The sequence below is a fragment of the Ochotona princeps genome, chromosome 9, assembly GCF_030435755.1.
Source record: "Ochotona princeps isolate mOchPri1 chromosome 9, mOchPri1.hap1, whole genome shotgun sequence".
Taxonomy (NCBI): Eukaryota; Metazoa; Chordata; class Mammalia; order Lagomorpha; family Ochotonidae; genus Ochotona; species Ochotona princeps.
The window spans coordinates 22,584,408-22,608,137 of NC_080840.1; the positions used below are offsets into that span (position 1 = coordinate 22,584,408).

The 23,730-nt window shown below is 35.3% G+C and overlaps 1 protein-coding gene across 1 annotated transcript in view; it reads left to right on the plus strand.

Moving 5' to 3' along the window:
- CSMD3 (CUB and Sushi multiple domains 3) overlaps positions 1 to 23,730 on the plus strand; it is an 878,998-nt gene that overhangs the window by 177,673 nt on the left and 677,595 nt on the right. Inside the window, exon 4 of the mRNA XM_058668892.1 lies at positions 6,014 to 6,208. Within this exon, the coding sequence (XP_058524875.1) occupies positions 6,014 to 6,208 (195 nt within the window). The remainder of the gene's footprint in view (positions 1 to 6,013; positions 6,209 to 23,730) is intronic.

The following is a 23,730-nucleotide window of genomic DNA, read 5'->3' on the forward strand; positions in this document are numbered from 1 at the left end:
GTATCTGGATGGAATGAATAAATACATTCTTGTATAATACTAATTACAATGCAATATGTGTGTTAAAGGAAAAAAATGTAAGTTGTATTAAAACATATAATGCGAAAAGTTAGTCTTAATTAAGAAGACTCCTGGAAGGGGTTTCCTGATGAAGTAGGGCTAAAACTGCGGTATGAAATAAATTAGTTCAGTAGATATAAGGACCATATTAGCTGTAGTTTAAGCTACTGCTTGAGACATTGGCATTCCACATTAAGGAACCTGTTTGAGTCCTGACTGCTTTTCCTCCAATTCAGGTTTCTGCTAATGTGCCTGGAAAAGCAGCAAAAAGCAGTGTGAATGCTTGGGCTATGCCATCCATGTGGGAGATCAGGATGGAGTTTCTAACTCCTGATTTCAGCTAGGTCCAGCTGTTGATGTCACTACCATTTGGGCATTAACTCAGCAGATGGAAGAGCTCTCTCTTTTCCTAAGGAGGAAAATATTTCCAGCATTAAATGTTTGGTGATGGGCTATTTTTTTTAAGAATTATTTATTTTTATTGGAAAGTCAGATATACAGAGAGGAGGAGAGACAGAGAGAAGATCTTCCATTGGTTTAATTCACTCCTCAGCTCCATAATGGCTGCAGCTGAGCCAAACCAAAGCCAGGAGCCAGGAGCCTCTTCCAGGTCCCCAACATGGGTGCAGGGTCCTAAGGCTTTGGGTCATTCTCAGCTGCTTTCCCAGGCCACAAGTAGGGAGCTGGATGGGAAGCAGGGCCACCACGACACTAACCAGCACCCAAATGGGAACCTGGCAACATACAAGGTGAGGGCTTCAGCCGCTAGCTACCATGCTGGGTTTTGCTAATGGCATTTTAGCAGCTCTTCAGAACGCAATAATTAAGAGATAAAATTTGAAATCCGTTTGAAATGTACAGAGATTCTAAATAAGCAAAGATTTTCATAAACATACATAATATATGGGTATATATAAATACTCTATGATTTTAATAATTTGATACTGACTAGTGGAAAAATATGTAAGTATCATCAAGATTTTTAGAATAGACAAATTATGAATGTCTGTGATAAAAGCATGAACTTTATAACACTATTGAAATGATTACATAAAAATATATTTCCTAGCAAACAATATGTGCAAGTATTAGATGAATAAATTGTGGCTTTATTATTGTAATCATGTTTGTACTTGAGACATCTAAATCAGGGGTGATTATGTAGTATCTTTTTAGTAGCTGAGCAATACATATCAAATCTGTTAATTAAGTGCTATTCCATAGGTGATGTCTTCTTTTTAAACATTAATTTTATTTTTATTACAAAGTCAGAAATACAGAGAGGAGGAGAGATAGAGAAGAAGTGGAGCTGCCGGGATTAGAACCAGCGACCATATGGGATCCCAGCACATTCAAGGCGAGGACCTTAGCCACTAGGCCACGCCACCGGGCCCGGTGATGTCTTTAAATTAATCAAAAAATAGAACTTATTAAAGGTGAAATTCAGCTCCTAATAACTGATAAATGAAGTTTAAGATACAGTCTCAAATTTTGGCCAATTTTGGAAGATTTGTGTAACCAAATTCACAAACTTCCCTGTGGTTGTCTTGGACTCAATATGCATTCTTTCATCAATTGATCAGCAGATCATGTACCATGGTTAAACTTTCAATCAAAATAGCACATCATCTTCTCAGGAAAGTCAGTAACTAGTATGTTTAACAATTCTGCTTCCTTTGTAATTCTTTGTTTCAAAAACACACTGAGGTAATATGCACAAAGTAGCTATCTTTAACATATATTTGGCAAATATCTTAAATTAAAATTCAAACTCTTTGCGGTTGGTGAAAAAAAGAAACCAAAAAACAAAAGATGATGTCTAAAGGTTAATTTAAGCTAGCTTTTCTAAACTAATACTGAACAGAAATGGGCTTAATTAAGAAGTTCAAATGTGTAGCATCTTTTTTAAAGACAATTGAGAAATGAATGTTCAATCTTATGTAGCATTTTTTTCATGGTAAGTTACATGATTACTCAGTTAATAGTACATCATTCTTGGCTCTTCCCCTTAAAATGTACATAGCTTAGAAGTTCCAAAGCAAATGTCTAGTGGGGTAGGTGTTGTGATTCCTATCCTTCCTTTCTTATTGATGATTCAAGTTCTGTCTTCTGCATTTCCAAAACTGCCTCTTGCTAGTGCATCCTGGAGACTATACATGATGGCACAAGTGCTGGGTTGTTGATATGAATGGAGGAGACAAGGATGGAATTCATAGCTCTAAATTTTAGCCTGGTTCAGTCTTGGCAGGTGCTAAGTGAACCAGCAAATGTGATATATTTTCCTTTTGTCTCTGTTTATTATTCTCTCTTTCCCTTTCTTTCAAGAAGATAAAAACAGATGAAAAGTGTTTACTAGTTTAAAGAGAACAAAAAGTAGAATTCAAGGGCAATAACTGGAGAATTTGGGTCTATAAAACTAAATATGAAACAACTCCTGTCATGTGCTGCACAGTCTAAGGGATAATGGGTAGCTTTTCTTATTTATTGAGATAAATACACAAGGAAAAGTTACAGTGGGGAAGACCAGATGATTCTTAGAGTTTCACTTGAAATAGTTAAATACTTATCTGTGTATGGATTTAAAAATAATTGAGCAACAAAACAGGGTATTAGGTAATCTATCAGAATTCTACTTGACGTGTATTATATTTTTTGGTCACAGGTACTTTGATGTGGGTAGTATTTATTTGTTCATCTACATTAAAGATAAATCTGAGTTGAGCAGCTGTTTAGAGTTTTCTCCTCTCCTTCATTTTATTTCCACATCTACCCACTTTGTGTTAAATAATTGCGAGACTACTTTACTTCTAGATATATATCTTTGTGATAATTGAAGTCTTGACCCTAATTATTTTCTAGAGGGTGAAAGGGAGAGAACTGGATTTATTCTAAGGTTAAAAGTGGTAGTTTCACTAAAAGCATTTTCCTTTGTTATTACAATATTCAGAGGACTGAATTCTTATTCATTTTATCAAAACTTTTTAACCTCCACACTTCTTACAGCAAACATCTTATCTATTAATGAAATAAAATTTTCAAAAAGTTTAGTATGACAAGCTAAGTTATTGTTAAATTCATTACTTTTTTAATTGCTTAAAACTCACAGATAATAATAGTTTTTTTTTATTTTTGACAATCTTGACATAATTAGGGTAAAAAGATTCAAGCAATACCGGAAGATAGGTAAGACAATTAGTTCTGTATTGTTTTCTTCATATATCTGAGGTAAAGGGGGATTTTAAGGGTGAAGCCCCACCCAGTCTCCCACCCACCCACCCCAGGTCCCTGATGTGGGGCATGCTCCAAGGGTCTTGCTCAAGTGGTTCTGCTAGTTCAGCAGTTCTGAATTGCTGCCACTCTCACCATTCCAAGCACTATGCGGTTGTTGGAGATTCCACTGATCGACATAGTCCATCATACCATCTCCGTTTGCCCAGTATTTTCATTGCCAACATATAGCTGAGGTGGTTGATTGACTTGTTCTGTCCTCTGTCATTTGATGGCTAGCGTTCTGAGTCCGAAAGCTCGATTGGGGGGATCTCCAAAGAAACTTTGTCTGAGGTATTCCCAGACCAGATTCTTGTATGTACTAGCAAGCACAGGGCCCGCCACAGTCCATAGCCGTGATCAGCTGGTGGTTGCAGTTGCTGGGTTGGTTCTGTTTTCATCCCTGTCTTCAACTGGAACCAATGGGTGTTTGTAGTCCAGCCTGGTTCTGCCCAGCACATACTTGGCACTCACATAAACCAGTGGGAGCTGCAGCCTAGTCGGAGCGACCCACAATAACCCCCACCAGGCCCGCCCCCTACCCTGGTTTGCCAGTATGTGTGACTGACTAGTCCAGTCTGTCCCATATCCCCTTCTACTCTCGTATATGTCAATGTGTATTAAAACCTTGTTCCATCTAACTAGCCCAACTATCCAGCATTCACGGATGTTGTTGGGTGTTTCTGTCTAGCCACCCCAGCCCCTGTCCTGGTTTTTGTGCCCTCCCATGGGGGGTGGTAACCCAAGAGGGAGGAGCCCACTATTTCCCTCCCAGGCCACTCCCACTCCCAGATTATGCACTCTCCAGGTGGTTCTGTGGTTTAACTTGACAGAACTAGCCCCCAGTGCCAGCTTCTGCCAGCTGATGCTGTGGCTAAGCCCAAACGACCCTCACCCACTCTAATTTTGTTTGCACCAGTAGGAATAATCAGCCCAGCCTGGTTTTTCCCTGATCTGGTCCACATGAGGAGCACAGGTGCTGTAGCCCTGCCTAGTCTGGTCTACCCACATCAGTTTTAATGGAAATGTACACATAGTACATTTTTGATAAAAGCTGAAAGTGAAATATGAGAAATAATCATCCTTGGTTACTGACACTTCAAATATTTTACAAATATGAGCTTATAATGTCTTAGTGGAAATTTCTGCTGTTTGCAGAAACTACTTATATTTAATAAATATTAGTCAAGTTCTTCAGCTTTCAATATTGAAATAAACTGAATATTTGAAATTCACTGTAAACATATTCATTTCTAAGCTATGTCACAAGTTCTATGAATGCCCTGTCATCCATGTTTCATTCACTCAACTGCATTCATCTTTGAAATCAATTTTATCTTTCACTAGCACTCAGTTTATAAATTAAATAAAGCTAATCTTAAAAAAATAAAACTATCTCAATCCCATACATTACATATCAAAAGGCATAAATTTCATCCCTCTGTATAATTATCACATATTTACAAATAAGAATATGTTACTCCTTCAAAATTGAAGCTGTACAACCTGAACCATTCTGTACCTTGATGTTTTTATGTAATATTGTCATTGATTTTCAATATTAACATAGTATTCGCAATAAGAAATTAGTATATACTATGGATTTGAATATATTGAAATTAGTATAAACTAGTTTACAATAATTGGTTTAACAATGCGATAATGATATTTTGTGGGACTTATAAACACACAAATGACACTACAGGACAAAACGGGCATATATATTCAATTTTGGTTTCACAGTGTCATTATTTTATTTTACTTAGTATTAATTACTTAATTCTCCACAGAACTATGAAAACCTAAAAATCAGTATTTATATAATATTATTAACTACATACCTTAATTAAGTTAGAATATATCTTACTCCGACATTACTTGTATTTTTATTATATTGTAATTGTAATATGATAAATACAAAACATATAAAGTAACATAAAAATGTATACTCAACCTCATTATTTTGTATATTCTTCTAGTTTTGAATGTTTTTATTCCTACAAAAATTACTTATGAACTCTTTTGCTTTTATTATTCAACTAACAGGAAAATGGAAAGGGTGAAATAAGATGAAGCATGAGGCATTTCCTAGGTATTTTGTATGGTGATCTAATTAAAATATCACAATTTCATGCACTTATTACTAAAATTCTTGTACACTGATGATTAAACAAATAATAGAGCTGGAATTCTTTCACAATCCCCCAAACATAAAAAAATTGTACTTTTCCTATTACATTGCATTTTCACATTTAAGTGAAAAATTTGTTAACTCCTCAAACATCTAACTTTTTTTAGACATATGCTCATGTTTTTGTATTAAGCAGAAGCATCAAAGTCATGAGGTTTATACTAATAGAACTGCATAGTCTCATTTCTGTGTCAATTAATTTAGATGAAGCCATATAAGTGGTGTTAGCCTCAGCTTTATTTTTACTGATTTGAAAGCTTGATATGGAGACTGATTATACCAATTCCTAATTTTTTTAGCACAACAAAATACACCATAACATTTTGTTTCCCTTCCCATACTTTGCTGGTACATGTGTTGAGATAGAAGCAAATTCCCTTTTTGTGTACCTTAAAGGATAAAGAATACACATATCTACATATAATTTTATAGCTATAAAATATTAAATTGTGTATGAAGATAACTGTAAACTCTCCTCCTTTTCCTTTTCTACAGAATTGCAGAGTAGCTCTTGTGGAAACCCTGGAGTTCCACCCAAAGCTGTATTGTATGGCACAAGGTTCGATGTTGGTGACAAGATTCGCTACAGCTGTGTTACTGGTTATATCCTTGATGGACACCCTCAACTCACCTGCATAGCCAATTCAGTTAACACAGCCTCCTGGGATTTCCCGGTTCCCATATGCAGAGGTAAGAATGTTTTATGTGATACTGATTGAAAATGTATTGGGCATCATGAAGGCATTGCAGAATTGTACCTATGAAATCTGTTCTCTTTATAGCAGTTATGTTAGGAGGGGGATTTCTATAGAGTTCTCACAGAGAACTAATTAGTGAGACATAGCGGCAACCAAGTAAACCACCTTCACTTCTAATTTATTTGGACTCTACATGTAGAAAATTTGATAATTAAAATAAAATCTTTGAAAACAAGTAAGACATACAGTTAGTCAGCATGATACCATATGACAGTAAAACACTAACCACTTTCTAAGTCAACAACATTTGTGAACTCAGACAATGAAATTCAGCCCTATATTTTTATGTTCTGTATGTCTTTAAGTCTTCATGTTTATAATGGAAAAATCAGTTGATGGTGTTTAGACTTTGACTTAGCCTGTGAACATTATTATCTCGCTTTCATTAAGAAATATTAATTGAAACTCTGAATCTTAAGTAATTCCAGTGGAGTACTTAGAATGGAAAATTATGAAATTAATAATGTTGTAAAATTCATTGCTGATATTATGAAGACTAAATTATGGTGAAAATGCAACATATACTTGTGGAGTCAAAGTTCAAATTAAATAATTTGGAAAACAAATTTTTAAACATTATCCACCTATATGCATTGATATTACCCATGAAAATTATGTTTCCTAGTAAATAATAAATGAATTGTATTTCAATTATCATCTGACACATCTCTATAACAACTCTATGAACGAAATAAAATTCACAACTGCTCATCTAAATTACTTTGCAGCTTCCTGCCAGACATGTGGCCTTAAATGCAAGCAGTAGGAATCCCTGGAATCCAAAGATACATTGTTACCCCACCTTCTGCTGTTAGCATTTGAATTATCTCAGGCAAATCACAGCAATAATCTGAGTCTCATTTATCTCATTTGACAACTGCAAGATAAATAATCACCTGTTGTGAGGACTAAGTAGCTATTACCTGCTACTGAATAAAATAGCTGCTGTATGTCGGCATTCATTCAATGTTAGGTTCCTTTGTTGTTGTTATTTATATTGCTACTATTACAATCATTGCTACTACTACTGCTGCCCCTGCTGCTGTTGCTGTTGCAATTTCCATGATCATGCTTATTAGCTATCATTTATTTAAGCCATTAAAATGTCTTATAAAATTTGTATTATCACTTTTTGTTACACAATAAGAAACTCATGTGCGTCAATTTAAAAATAATTGTACTAAAATATTCAGTAAGTAAACACTGAGGATTATGATGAGCCTAAGGTTTTATCTAAACTTGTAAGTTGAACAAGTTTCCCTGCCACAGTTTCATAATGGTGATAAAAATTACAAAACTTTTGGGTCTGAAGCAAAGGATAGTTTGGAGTCATACAAAGAGTTGAGGTTCCAGATTTTGTGCCAATTCCCCAAGACTGAGTTCATGTAGAGCAACTGAGTGTGTGATGCCTACATTTATACTAAACAATACTACAGGTGATGAACCCTGAGCTTAGGAACCTGAATTTTTCATAGTTAGTAGTAACCAACCTTTGTGCTGAAGAGGGTGGGTTGGAGTGGGTATGGGGCCACTATGCTCTTTCCTTAGACTACAATTAAATTCATCCTTTGCTCTGGTGAAAGATATCACTTAAATTCTTCCAGGCTATTTCATAAGCAACAATCTTTTAAAATAGTCTCATGCAAAGATCTACATGAAAATTAGAAATTCAGAATATCTCGTGCAGATCTGAAAGGTCCATGAAAACTATCTCCCAAAACAATGTGGAATTGAAGTGGAAGGCATTTATGACCCATTCTGCCTGATCCTAAAGCAGGAATCTCTTACTGCTTTGACATGTACCAAAAGTAAATTACATTTCTCTTTACTAGTATTTTAGTATAATGAGAGGAAATAGAATAATGGACACACATTTACTGAAAAGCATACAGTGAGTTATTTTTACGGATAAGTTACCCAGTGCAAAATGACTTGTGAAAATACTTAAACCTAGTAAGTGTTGGGTTCAGCAGTCAATATGCCACCTGGGACACCATATCTAAGTATCTGGGTTTGAATCTCAGCCCTACTTCTGATTGCATCTTTCTTCTGATGCACATTCCAGAAGGAAACACATGCCATCTTCAACTTTCTTCAACTGCCACAGACCTGCAGGCATCTGGCTAGTGAACCACCTACAGAAAGATCTCTCTCCGTTCCTACCTCTCTCGCTCTGTATGCGTATGCGCATGTGCACACATATGTCTTTCCTGTAAATAAAATCCCCCCAAATTTAAGAAAAAACTTAAACATTTATTTAAAATTTATGTCAGAATTGAGGCTTATGATACTTAAGATTCAGAAACATTTAGAAACAATGAAACATTCTCCACATTACCTGAATATTCATCTCAGTGATGGGATTCCTTCTTCATCTCGATCCTGATCATAGTGTTTATGGTCAGAGAGATCTGATTCAGAATGCTGATTTGTCACATATAGGCTAGGGCATTTAAAAAAATCATTATTTTGTTAGCTGTAGTGATATGAAGAGATAGGAGAAATACCAACATATTAATGCTATTAAAATTGAATATTAACATGCACAAAGTGTCAAGTATATGTCACATTACTTAAGTTAGCTACATTAACCCCACTTTTTCTTAGTACCGATCACTATGCGCTTCCTGAAGAAAGGCTATAATTCAAGTCGAACAATAAAGCCAGCACTTGTTATCGTATTATGGATGTTGCCATTGGGCTTCTCAATTAAACTGTATTGCCAGAATATATATCCCCTTTCTCCACTCCTCATTCCAAGTTCCCTGAAGGCTTATTTTCTTTGACTTTTAATATAACACATATGCATTTTCTATTCTACTAAAAATGGCACTGATGTTTTAGAAACATTGCCTGCTTTATTTCTGTCTTCCAAGCTCACATCTTTTGCCCAGCAATAACATTAATGAATAAATTTACTCATTCAATGTTTTTGTTAAGAGTATACCCTGTAGGAAAAAAATACAAATATGTGTTGAATATCAATAATTTGAGTATAAATATTTGTTGAATATATAATTGAACATAAATATGTGTTGAATATCAACAGATTAAGAACCAATCTGGCCTGTATCTGTATACATTGTATTGTGATCAGCCAATTATAATAGTGTGTGCTGTGTTATTAGCAGGATCTGTAGAAAACACCACACACCTTACTAGGAAGGGTATTGATGTCTCAAAGTTTAATGGAAGGAAGTTCAGTTAGAGACAATTTTTTAAAAGACTTCACAGAAGATGGCTAAAAATACAAACCATATAAAGCAAGAATATTTTGAATGAGTCTGTAATTCATGTCGAATACACTAATTTTCATTTCCAGTCTCATGCATCACTAATATTCTTTGGCCAAGAGTAAAGACTAAGTCTTACTATATAGAGCTTATGATCTAATTTTCTAGGTCACAAGTTATTTCTCACTAACCAAATTTTTAATTAAAACTTAATAGGGAAATATAAATGTGGCTGTCATTCATTTCAAAAGAAAAGAGACTGCTCATTCTGTGTCTTTCATCTCTTGCTTTTTGCCACTTTATAGCATACCGATTCTTTAATTTATAGCTTTGCAGGGGGCTGATCACTCTGTAACGATCTGTTTATTACCTCTCTTGAAATTCGCACATAGAGCTTCTCCCTGACAAAACCTTTGTTTTTAAAGAGTTTTTTTTAATTATTATTCTACTTGACAATGTTAGCTTAATTAAGAATAAATGAATGTCACATCAAACTAGAGAATATAGTACGAAACTTTTTGTGTTATTTTTTTCTTCAGGCTGAATCAATTTTATTAACACCATCTGGTAGCATTTCTGAAATACAGCTAAAATGCCTATAAAAAGTGAAGCCTCATTCATGTCTTTTTAGCACACCTCTCATTTGACATTTCCTTGACATTTATTCTCACTGAGCTTTGGTATGACCTCTGAGTCCTTCTCAACTCATTTCCTTGACCCTTTTTACTAATGAAAAGAAGGTAGAAGTCAAGGTAAAATGATCCTCTATTACTAGATTGAAAATTCCAAAATTGATAATGATATTCTGTACGCTGAGTGACATTTTCTACATTATTTCAGGGCAAATTAACAAAATTGTAAAGACAGACATTATTAGAGTGTTTTATAATCCTGGTTTTATACATGAAAATTCATCAATTTTTTTTTTACAAAGTTCCATTGCATGTATTTGAAAGGCAAGGTGTGCAGGGTTGGGGATGAAATAGTGAGGGTTATCCATCTACTGTTTCACTCCCAAATGTATGCAGTTGTCAGGGCTGGGCTACACCAAAGCCAGCATCCAGGGACCTCATCCAGGTGTCCCAACTTGAGGAGCCATCTTCCACTGCTTTTCCAGGCACATGACAGGGAGGTGGATTGGAAGAGAAGCAGCTGGGATTTGAACCACCATCAATTTAGAATGCTGGTGTTACAGGTGGCAGGTTTACCCACTATGCCACAATGCTGATCACAAATTTATTAAACTTTTAAAGATTTATTTATTTTCCTATTTATTTGAAAGGCAAAATGACAGGAGAAAGAGAGAGCAAGAGATAGGCCAGGCCAAATCCATGAGCAAGAAACTGCATTCTGGTTTCCCATATGGTCTTCAGGGACCCAAGTCCTTGAGTCATCACCTGCTACCTTCCCAGGCTCATTAGCAGGAAGCTGGATCAGAAACCAAGATGCAGCATGTGGGGTGTAGGATTCCAAGAGGTAGCTTACTCTACTATTCTTCAGCTCGTCTTACTCTCCACAGACACACCCAAATCAATAATTTACAAAAGAACACATGAAGACTAAAGTAGTAAGTCACATTTAAAAAACTGTATTAGGAATGTATGAATTTTGGAGGAATTAGAAAAAATAGCATAGGTTTTACATAGTCTTTATAAGTTCTGTATTTAAATAGACAACAGTAAATCTACACTCCTAAAGTACAGACTGTTATATTCTATTTCCCCCAATCATAAAGACAATAGAGTTAGTGGTAAACTTTTTTTAAATGTGTCAAAGTAAAATTGAGCTCTATTTCACTGTCAAGTATCAAATTGTCACAAGCCATAAATCAAGAATTATTTTTGATGGTCTTATTTTTAAATTTTCAAACATTTTTAACATTACATCAGAAAAATATCTTACTGCAGATTTTAGATTTTAAAACCAGGCTTTCCATTATTGTCTGAGCAACATTATTCAGGCCCTTTTATTGACCTACTTATCATACAATATAGTCTCCTAATGTGAACAGTTACACTTGATAATAAGGATGAAAACATTTTGTGAATACCTCTTACTAAGCAAGCTAATTTTACAAGCATATAAAACTTTTGCTTAATTTTGGGGAAATTATGAGTTTTATTTGCTGCTGCTTCATCACATCTTGGAAACACAAGCTGTTCCATCAGCATATAGACCAAGACTCAGTTACCCTCTCACAGACCTAATGTTCTTTTGAAAAGGATACTGGTTGATTAAAACATGTAATTTTTTTTCATTATGTTATTTTAGTGTTATATAGCATGACGCAGCACAGGACACAATGCATCTTTAAGGACAGATGTTCTACAAGTTGGTCTATATTTCTGTGGTATCCTTTGCATTACACCTTCATATATTAGTTAGAATATCACAAAGATCAAAGTGTACTGAATAGGGCAATATTTTTGAAGCATTAGTCAAATATTTAGTTCACTGAAGCTGATCAAAGCTTGCTAATTGCTTCCAAAAACAGTTAAGGTTTGTATTGAGAAACAGCATGTTTAAACAACAGCCATCACTTATTACTATATATGTGTTTACAATATTTTGAAATATCTATCAGCCTGTGCCTAAGACTCTGATATGATAGAGAGTCATTTTGAAAATAAGGCAGTAAAAAAATTCTAGAAAGAGTTGCTTTTGGACCAATAAGTCTTGATTTGTTTCACACCCTGCTAAGAAGAAGCTACAGAACCTTACCTCAATGGAAGAAGTAGTTCTGCCTATTTTTGTAGTATTATGGTGCAGTTATGCTAGTGAATAGATACCTGTGGTATTTCACAGGTGATATTACTACCTTATTTCTATCATTTTCATGGCCAAATCAGGAGAAACATGCTAATATGTTTGTATAATTAGCTATCGTTTAATATGTAAATGACACAATCATGGGATTCTTGAAAACAGCAAAAGAGAATGATGTCTCAGTTACAGAACGTCAGATGAAGAAGAATTAATTTTTCTGAATCGTAGTGCTTAAAAGAAAATTTAAGACATATGTTAACCTAATACATTAGGGTATCAGCAGGCAATATGCATCATTGATGAAAATATGTTTCTAAGACGCAACAGCATTTCTAGTGATTTCTGGAAGTTTCTAAATTTGAGGTTGTATTCAATAATTAAGTTCATTTACCTTAAGAAATCACTACACACAGTCACACTGCTAAGTATAATGATGGAGTGTAGAGCTTTAGGCTTTAAGCGATGCACAATCTATTTATTATGGGAACTGCGTATTTTCAAGATGAACTACTTGGTGGTGTATCGTGTAAGTATGTGGACTCTACTTTCATACGGGAAGACAGATTGGTGCACTTGTACAAGGAATATGTACTGGTTTACCTTGTGTTTAGTTTTTTAAAAGAGGAAATCAGAATTTTTCATTCTGACCATATGGTCATCTGTGCTCTGCTTTTGCAGTAGTCAGCAACATATTTTACATTCAAAACACACTTTATTTTGCTCCACTGTGCACTTGTAAATCACATCCTTCTTTTTTTTTTTTTCAAACGAACCAACCTTTATTGCTGAAAGAGGGCTGCTTATATACAGTTGTCCACCAATCACTTCTCCCTATGGGTCCACTTGGCACTACCTGATACTCCAGTAGCAATGACATAATCGCAGTGAGGGCATCAGCCTATCCCTGTGACTTCCTGTTTGCTTACTGGCAGGACCAACCCCCCCTCCTGGCCCTTGGCCAGTTGCCATCTTGCGACTGCCTATCATACACGTGGGTTCAGCTCTGGCACATTGCTCCCCACACTGTTTCCCTTAACATTATCATCCAGTGTTAATGTTGCTTTATTCACAGTCTTTTCCTTTTTTTTATTTTTTGCTTTTTAAAAGCTGATATTCAATACTTACTGAAGAGCTCACATAACTGAGGCAATCCTGTGAACTCAAGGCTTAAAAATCAAGAAATTCTTAAATTTATGAACACAATAAATTCTAGCTAAATGCTCAGGACTTTGTGCTAAGTCATCCAGATGTCTTTTTTTTTTCAGTCACATGAGAAGTTCCCAAAAGTATGTGGTTGACCATTTCATTCCTTCTCCTTTCATGAAGTTATTTCTTTTTCTATTAAGCATATAATAATTCAGATTTTTGTTGTCTTACTCTATTGTTTAACTGTCTTTTCCCCTTCATCTATCATCCTTATTTTAATCTATTCTGTTTTCCTTGATACTGAAGAGTAATCAATACATCTTCATGTGTTATAACAGTATGTTATACTTTATTGTCAATTTGGAGTGTTCTTGTAATGAAATGCTTTTCATATCTCTCTGTACAATTTCCACAAAATGGCATCTATATTCTTAAAAGAAAAAAAGAGTTATTTTTCAGGCAACTAAGTCTCAATTATTTTGGGGAATTCTGTGTAACACAGACACATACGCTTCTAAAGAGCCTTCAGTTTATTTGAGGTATTTTTGCTTATTTGTAATGGCAAAGATAAATTCAAAATAAAATTTCAATTTGAATTTCTTCTATTTTTGGGAAAGTTTATATTTTTTGTGGAAAATTATAAACTAAAATAAATAATCATTTTAACACAAATCTATATTCTGTGACATTTAGAAAAAGGAAAGAAATACATCATCTTGGTGCCCAGAGATAAGGCTATACAGGATCATAAATTAAAGAAAAACTGATATAGCACACTTAGGCAGAAATATATTGAAAACTTCAAAATCTCCTATGGTGAAATACAGTGTTCCATGCATGACAAGAACCTTGAAATGCAATCATCCAACTTCCTGCTAGGATAAAAATCCCAGTGAGCCACAGCAACAACAATCTGGTGTCTGCCACTCTTCTTAGAGCAGCACCACTGTAAAGATGAGAGTGGAGGAAGAGGATTGATGGCCACCAGAGACTGCATAATTTAGTGAACTCACCCTTTGTTTCAAGTCATCTGTACTTTGTGTTAAGAAAAGTGATCATAAGAATTTATGTAATAGTCATTCATGAGGGACTTTTAAAATGATCACTCTTGGGATCCTTCTATGTAGTGGTTGTTCACCAACTAATGTGAATAAAGCATGTAATCGAGCCACTCGATATTAAAAAAAATCTGACATAAAGTATAGAGTGGGTAACAAAACTAAATTTTAAAACTTGACCGCCTTCAAAATCTCTATATTTTGGTTCAATGTGGTAAAAATGTTACTTACTAATTAACATTCTCAAAAATCTGAAATCTTCCCACCACCACTGTCTTTAGGCATTCTCAATTACAGGCGGGAAAAAAATTCTATTTTTATTACAGCTATAAATTAAATAATGCTAGCTCTAAACTTCAGTATTTTTCAGGATTATGTATTTTTTGTTATTCTTGCTTTTGTGAACTAATTCCATGCAGTTTTGACAATCTCATCTTAATTTATTACTTCTTATGCTTGTTAAAATTATCACGGTATTGAAACTAAGTTAAATATTTAGTTATACTGAATTTACAGCTAATTTGAAAAAATCACTCATGCAGCATGAATCAAAAAGAAAATTAATATTTAAGCTCAAACAAAGCGAACAAATTTAAGAGAAAAAAACAAATGGAAAATAAGATGAAATGAAGAGAAATAATATACAAAAGCCAACTTCTGAATTGTTATATCTCTGTAAAATCAGCATCAAATATGTTTTAACTTACTTAATAACCTAAAAAGCAAAACTGGAAATAGGGCTAGATGAACCTATTACAAAGTCAAGGAATAATATTTGCGATGTAGAATCTAATAGAAGGAGAAGTTTATTTTGCAGCACATTATGGTCTATATATTCTACAATGTAAATATTATGAGTCAGAAGAAATAAACTTCCTAGGGCTGTTCTACTGCTAATGCACCAATGAAGGCTTGAAGTTGAAAAGAAAATCAAGGACTGCATTTATAGAATCACAGCAAAAACATCACAGCAGATCAGTCACTGGCAAACTACAACTGACCTGCAATTTGACTAGCTACATTTAGTTATGATCTGATATTCTTATATTTAAAAAATTGAATCTATGTTAGTTTTTAATCATTGAAAGCAGAACCAAAACCTTAATGTTTCTGTATTAATATATTTCACTTACTTTTTATCATTTACTGGATGCCTAATTACAGGTAGGTAATTTCTGGATGAGAGAGCGAACATGTAACAGAGAATGGGAAAGTAGAATATTTGATGAGGACAGATTTGGGAGTTCCTTCTTAGCAACATTCAAAAATCTGAAAAGCAATGCTTTCAGCTGTTTGCATCCCTCCAAAATATAATAAATTTAATTTTAGATTAGGAAAGTATTGTATCACCTATGTCTCATTTATATTTATGTTCTTTGGATTCAAAAGTCCTAGGGAAAATTGTTTCATATGATGACATTTGCCTGCCAACTGTAAAAACTTAAAATAAGTCTTTAACTAAAATATTTCATACATATTTTCTAAGTTTGAGGCAACAGGTAAAATGAAATCAAATGTAAAATAGAGTAGAAAAATATGAAAGATCTTTAAATACTGCACATTGACTAAACATCTTCAATATTGTAGTCATAATCTGAATTCAAAAAAGTAATGCCATCATGCTCACTCTTCCAAATGAATCAGCACAAATCACCTAACATGCTTCAATGTGATTTGCTCTTTTCCAAATGCCCAGTAGATGAAAGCATCAATTAATGTCTCTTCAGTCTTTTCAGATTGACCATAGATGTCAAACTCACCAAATTATTTTTCATACCATTATAGTATGAATTATGACCTTCTAAATTATATCCTTTAAAAACCTGTAAGACCTGTTATTTATATGTATAATATAATTGCAAGTATCTGACTTCACCACTTTAAAAATGTTTTATTTTTATCAGTTTGTGTTTAAAAAAAAATGTAAGTTGTAATTTTCATCCACGTTCATTTACAGAATTGTCAATGGACATTGCTGCATCAATTCACTTTCTCACAGGGCTTTATGAGAGTTGTTTTCCGTGATTGGCCAATGGGAGATGAAGCTTCCCTTTCCTCACAAACTGTTTTAAATTTTGGCAGTAATGGTAACAGCAAAGGCACTTTCACTGTCTTTTGTTTGTTTGTTTGTTTTCACATAAATAGTAATGCAGTAAAATTTATATACCACAGAGTAAAACAATGACCTGTGTTCTTTTCTATCATTTTGCTAGAGCAAATTATTACTTAGCAATATTTTAATCATTTAATGAGAACTTCAGCATTTTTATTGATTTTTCTTAATTATATGTCAACATCTGTCTTGTGCATAATGAAGTCTAAGAAAGATAGTAAAATGGAAATCCATGGAGATGTTTGAGATAAAGGGCGTAAGTTTAGAATAAACATTAAAAGCTTGAAAATATTATGAACTCTTGAAAGTTTTTCATTTTACTGAATGCATTAAAATGAACTAATTACAATTTATCAGAATATGTAAGGTCACATGATAGTACCGGATAACCCTACAATTTCAGTAACTTCATAAAATCAAAATTTATTTCTTAAACAATCTATCCAGTGCTCTAGTATAGGGTGCAATCACTGGGAAACTCAGATTTAGAAGCTGTATCTTTTTTTAAAGTCATTTATTTTTATTGGAAAGTCAGATTTACAGAGAGAAGGGAAGGAGACATTGGTTCATTCTCCAAGCAGGCATAATGACTGGAACTGAGCTGACCCAGAGTCAGGAGCCAGGAGCCAGGAGCCAGGAGCCAGCACCCAAAAGCTTCTTCCAGGTCTCCCACGTGAGTGTAGGGCCCTAAGGCTTTGGGCTATCCTCTACTGATGTCCTGGGCTACAAGCAGGGAGCTGGATGGCAAGTGGAGCAACCAGGACAGGAACCAGTGCCCATATACGATCTCAGCATGTGCAAGGCAAGGATGTAACCACTGAATCATCTCACCAAACCCTAGAAGTCCCATCTTAGACACGTTTCCATAACTGTTATGGTAAGAAAACAAATCCATGAACAACAAACAGTAATCTGTCATTTTTTTGCATTTTGATCAGAACTGGCATGTGTCCGTTTATAATTCGTTATTAAAAACAAGCCACATGACTATAATTTGTAATTTAAAATGAGTTAAGAAACATAAGCCTACCACAAATCTACAGGAAGAATCAGATCTTTACACATTCAAAGTACCTACTACATTTTTTCAAGGAACAGATATCACATACAGAATTCCTAAGAAAGACTTCTCCTCAAATAAAAGGAAGCAGAAATACTGGCCAATTTCCCAAATGTTTAAATAATGTGTGGGAAGGGAATGAAAAAAAATCATTGCAGCTTTAAATATTAGTATGTTTGAATGATTTTTACTTTTTCTCCATTACTTTTCTTCTTAAAGTTTTGAAAAATGGCGTTTTCTGGGCCCGGCATGATAGCATAGTGGTTAAAGTCCTCGACTTGCATGTACTGGGATCCCATATGCTCGCCGGTTCTAATCCTGGTGGCCCCACTTCCCATCCATCTCCCTACTTCTGGTCTGGGAAAGCAGTCGAGGATGCCCCAAATCCTTGGGGTCCTGCACTAGCATGGGAGACCCAGAAGAGCTCCTGGCTCCTGGCTTCAGACTAGATCAGCTCCAGCCATTGCACTCACTTGGGGAGTGAACCATTGGAAGGAAAATCTTCCTCTCTTTCTCTCTTCCTCTCTGTATATCCGCCTTTCTAATAAAAATAAATAAATCTTTAAAAAAATTTAAAAAAAGAAAAATGGTATTTTCTAATCTAGCTGTAGTTTTTATAGTGTGCATCTCTTAACAAGACTACACACACCCAGACAGACAGACACAAACACACCAGAATATTATCTTTTTAGAGTGTAATATGTTCCATGTGGTTCCCATAGTAGATACAGAGTCTTAAGCTTGGAGCATCGTGCAACAGCTCAATGGCTAAATCCTCATCTTGTAAGCACTGGGATCCCTTATGCTTGTCACTTCATGTCCAGCTGCCCCACTTCCCATCTAGTTCCCCGTCATGGTCTGGAAAAGCAGTAGAGAGGATGGTTCAAAGTTTTAGTACCCTGCAACTGCATGAGAGACCGGGAAGAAGCTCCTGGATCTTGACTCCTGGCTTCTGCATCCTGGCTCCAGGCTTTGGATCAGCTCAGCTCCTGCCATTGTAGCCATTTGGGAAGCAAATCAGTGGATGGAAGATCTTTCTGTTTTTCTTTCTCTGTAAATCAGATATGCCTTTCTAATAAAAATAAATCTTTAAAAAAAAAAGTCTTAAGCTCCGGTTCACATCTAAACCTCGGAATAGGACCTTTGACTTGATTCAATTTGCGTAAGAAAGATATTGAGTTACTTTGTATTTGCAGATAAGAGCTTTGATTGTGTCAATTAAAAAAGTAATATTCAGGTCCCAACGTAGTGGCTCCATTGGCTAATCCTGTCCTGCAATCACCAGCATCCTAGATGGGTACCAGATCCTGTGTCTGCTGCCTCACTTCCCATTCAGCTACCTGCTTGTAGGAAAGCACCAGAAGATGGCCTAAAGTGTGGGACCTTGTATGCACTTGGGAGACCTAGAAGATTCTCCTGGATTCTGGTGTCAGATTGGCTCAGCTCCGGCCATTGCAGTCATTTGAAAAATGAACCAGCAGATGGAAGATTTCTCTCTGTAAATCTGCCATTAACAAGAAAGAAAGAAACTAAGAAGAAAGAAGGACAAAGGGAGGAAGAAAGGAAGGAAGGGGGGAGGAAGAAAGGAAGGAAGGAAAGATAGAGGAAGGAAGGAAAGATAAAAGAAGGAAGGAGGAAGGGAGGAATGAAAAAAAAGAGAAAAGAAGCTTTGTGCAGTGGCAATATCATAGCCAATGAAGTTTATCCAATGTGCGAATTAAAAAGAGAAAATGAAAAAAAGAGAAGAAAAAATGAATTACGTGATATTATTCAGCTTTATTTTGTTGTGCTTTTTTTCATGACTTGATACAAGTAGAACTTAAAAGCTAGATAAATCATATGATGGCTTATAAGTGTGTAAATGTGTGTCTTTATTCCTGCCCCTGTGCTCACAATACAGTGAAGCCGGCCTTTCATTATGTGGATCGCTTTAGACATTTTGGTCTGAAGTGTTGGAATTATGTACATTTGATATAGACATAGATTTGATATAAATGTAGATTTGATTTATACAATTGCAATTTTCAGCAAATTCAGTGATAATAGCAATGTACATATTTTGGATGTTTATAAGCAAATATTTTCCATATAAAGAATTACCTCTCCTTTCAAAACCTCCTTATGTTTAGAAATTATTTCAAAATTCCTCATGAGTAAAGGTGATTTATAAATATATTCTTTTTTTTAATATCTATTTATTTTTATTGCAAAGTCAGAGAGGAGAAGAGACAGAAAGGAAGATCTTCTGTCCAATGATTCACTCCCCAAGTGACCCCAATGGCCGGTGCTGAGCCAATCCAAAGCCAGGAGCCAGGAAATTCCTCCAGGTCTCCCACATGGTTGCTGGTTCCCAAGGCTTTGGGCCGTCCACAACTGCTTTCCCAGGCCACAAGCAGGGAGCAGGATGGGGAGTAGGGCCGCCAGGATTAGAATCAGCACCCGTATGGGATCCCAGTGTGTTCAAGGTGAGGACTTCAGCCACTAGGTCACTGTGCTGGACCCTATAAATATATTCTAAAGCATTGCCCTTTCTCTAGAAGTTTACTACAGGTAGAAACATTAAGGTTTAAAATGAGTAGTGATGTTTATTTAGCACTGTAACTTTTCAGAGAATAGCATAAATTTGATTTCTTTTCTCTACATCGTGGCCATTTTTAAAGTTGTCACAAAATTAGATTTAGGGCCCGGCGGCGTGGCCTAGCGGCTAAAGTCCTCACCTTGAATGCTCCCGGGATCCCATATGGGCGCTGGTTCTAATCCTGGCAGCTCCACTTCCCATCCAGCTCCCTGCTGGTGGCCTGGGAAAGCAGTCGAGAACGGCCCAATGCTTTGGGACTCTGCACCTGTGTGGGAGACCTGGAAGAATTTCCTGGTTCCCGGCTTTGGATCGGCGCAGCACCGGCTGTTGCACTCACTTGGGGAGTGAAACATCGGATGGAAGATCTTCCTCTCTGTCTCTCCTTCTCTCTGTATATCTGACTTTGTAATAAAAATAAATAAATCTTTTAAAAAAATAGATTTAAAATCATCATAAAGAACTTTTTATTCAGACAGTTTTGCTTATATGAAAGTTTTGAAAGCTTTTCTTATTTAACAGCTTAGAACCTAGCTTGCTACAGAATAACATAAATTAGCACTAGTCCTATTACGTCAAAGGCATGTCAGTAACAAAGGATTTTATTTTTCAAAGGAGAGCAAACAGGGTAAGTCTCATGGTCAAAGTGGTTCTGGAACAAACTGTTCTAAGCATCCCAAGTCAAATGGGAAGTGCCACATAGACTGTGCGTATGCAAAGAAGCAGTATCACAGCTGATGAATCCTCTGGTTAGCAAACATAGTAGTTTAATATTTTTAGGGGCTGTTGTAATGTTTTTCTCAGTAGCTACACAAGTTTACATTCTGATCAACAATACATAAGGCTTCCAATTTGTCCACAGTGTCATTAACACCTGTAATTTTTAAATGTCTTTCTTTTTAATAACTTAATGAGTGTGAGGTGGTCTCTTGACACCATATAAATGCAATAAAGTACAATAAAATTGGACAATTATCATCTCTCATACTAGCTTCAGAATAAGGAAGCTCTCTTTAGAATTTAGAAATGGTAAAGGTGCAATAATTAAAATAGAGACAGGACAGGTGCTTCTGAATATTTACACTTTGTGTTTTGGTATGTTAGACATGGACTATAACTTAAAACCAAACAGCAAACATAATACCTACTATCATAAAGAAAACAACTTAGAACAGATAGATATTTTCAAATATTCTATCATATAATTACAAATTATTCTGGGTGGGAAAAATCCTAAAACATATATCAGGTTTTGGCAAAGAAATTTTAAGGTGCTGCATATAGTAGTTTCTGCAGATATACTACAATTGCATCTAATTTGACTCACTACATATTTCTATTTGTCACACTATGAACATAATACAAGGATAATCAATATATTCATTTCTCTTACCAAAGTAATTTTCCTTTCCTAGCAATTTTTGTGTTTTTCTTTCTGAGCTAAGCCCCAATTAGACTGCCAAGCTCAAAATGCTCATTGTTGGCTTGCTGCCAATTGCAAAGTACTTAATGATGGAAAACAAAAGAAAAACAGGAAAATGAGTGACCACACATAAACCTAATTCTCTATGCTTTGTTTCCAGGAAAGGAAACACACTTTCACAATATATTGTAGAAAACCACAGCTGTCAGAGATTTCATAAACTCGTATACCACATACATTGTAGCAGATGGAAAACTGAGAAGCCCAAATTTTGACATTAATCACTATACATAGTTAAATATTGAAGAGATTTGGACTAAACTTATCACCACAGGCTCTTAAAATATATTGCAATTGCTATTCATTTTCCAACATAATTTTCTTATGTATTTCCAACATTAGAACAACCTCATTGTTAGAATTAATTTCAAAAGATTTCAACAATGTTTATTTTAAAATTTTTGCTTTATTTTACTCTTCATTTGAAAAACCTAAAAAAAAAAAAAAAAAGATAGAGACGAACAGAGAGAGAGAGAGAGAGAGATATGTTCCAGCTGCTGATTCGTGCACAAGAGCCAGGGCTCAACTGGTTTGGAGCCAGTAGTTTGAGACTCAATCGAAGTCTCCCATGTGGGTGGCAAGGATCCAAGCATTTGACCTCACCATCTGTTGCCTCCCAGTGTGCATGTTAGCAGTATGTAGGAATTGGAAGAAGAGCCAGGACTTGAACCTAGAAACTTCACTATTGGGTGTGAACTTTTTAGTTTGCATCTTAAAGATCACACTGAAAAATCATCCATACAATGCACTTTTACCTCAATTTTTTAAAAAATATATTTTCCTTGAATACTCAGTTTTATGGTTTTAACCGATAGGATGATATATTAAAGTCTACAGATTATTTTCATTCCTTACTTTTAAATAATAAACTATTCTATTTGAATTTGTGTAATCCATCATTTGCCATGGAAGAAAAACTGTCATTAATGTGTAAATAATTAATTCAATAAAAATCAACCACAGTTAAGAGAAAAGAGCTCTTCATGAATTTCAATGTGTTTCAGACATTGTGCTTGTTAAAGCTTGCCAGCTGAACTTTGAGGTAGGACTGGTTCCTGGATCTTCAAGTCACAGTAAAAGTGTTAACTTGGACAATTTTTACCAATACATAAATGCTGTCTTCTAGCTGCATTATTGCTAGAAGGAAAACTCTTTCTCCACTTCAGTAATAATTTTCAATTTATATGTTCATTTGCCCATAACTGTTCTAATTATTTCCTTTACTTTAACAGGGATCCCACATCATTTTAGGCAAAATTTCAAAAGGCATGTTTCATTTTTTCATTATTCTTTTTATTGCCAGTCCCAAATTTGTTCAAGCAAAGGAAATATGTATTTAACTCCAGATTTCTTTGGAAAACACATCAACCAGTAGAATAGTAGAAAAATAATTTAGTAGCTATTTATTTTATATTTATTTGAAATGCAGAACAACAGATTTTGAGAGAGAGGGAAAGAAGAATAGAGACAAGAGAGAGAGAGGTGACTCCCATCTATTGGCTCAACCCCCAAATGGCTGCAATGGGAATCCAGGAGCTTCCTTTGTATCTGAAAAGTGGACACAGGGATCCAATCAGGTGTGTCGTCCTCTATTGCTTTACCAAGCACATTACCAGGGCGCTGGATAACAAATAGATCAGGCAAGATACATTGTATGATGTTAGCACTGTAGGTGGTAGCTTAATGAACTACACCACAGCAAATATTTACTTTTCAGTTAATTGATGAATTTCTTATTTATTTGAAAGACAGACTGAGAGAGAATCTCTCTCCACTGATTCTCCCCTTGCAGGTTTTTGCCCAAACACTTGGGTCACTGCCCCCCACGTGCGAGACCAGAATTGAGTTCCAAGCTCCTGGCTTCAGTGAAGCCCAACCCTGCCTGATGTGGGAATTAGGGAAAGTGAACCAATGGATAGAAAACATTTCCATTTTGTCTCAGTCTCTGTCTGTCTTCCTTTCACATAAGTATTTCAAACATTCTTAAGTGAAATAGTAGCAAAACCAGATGTGGGATGAA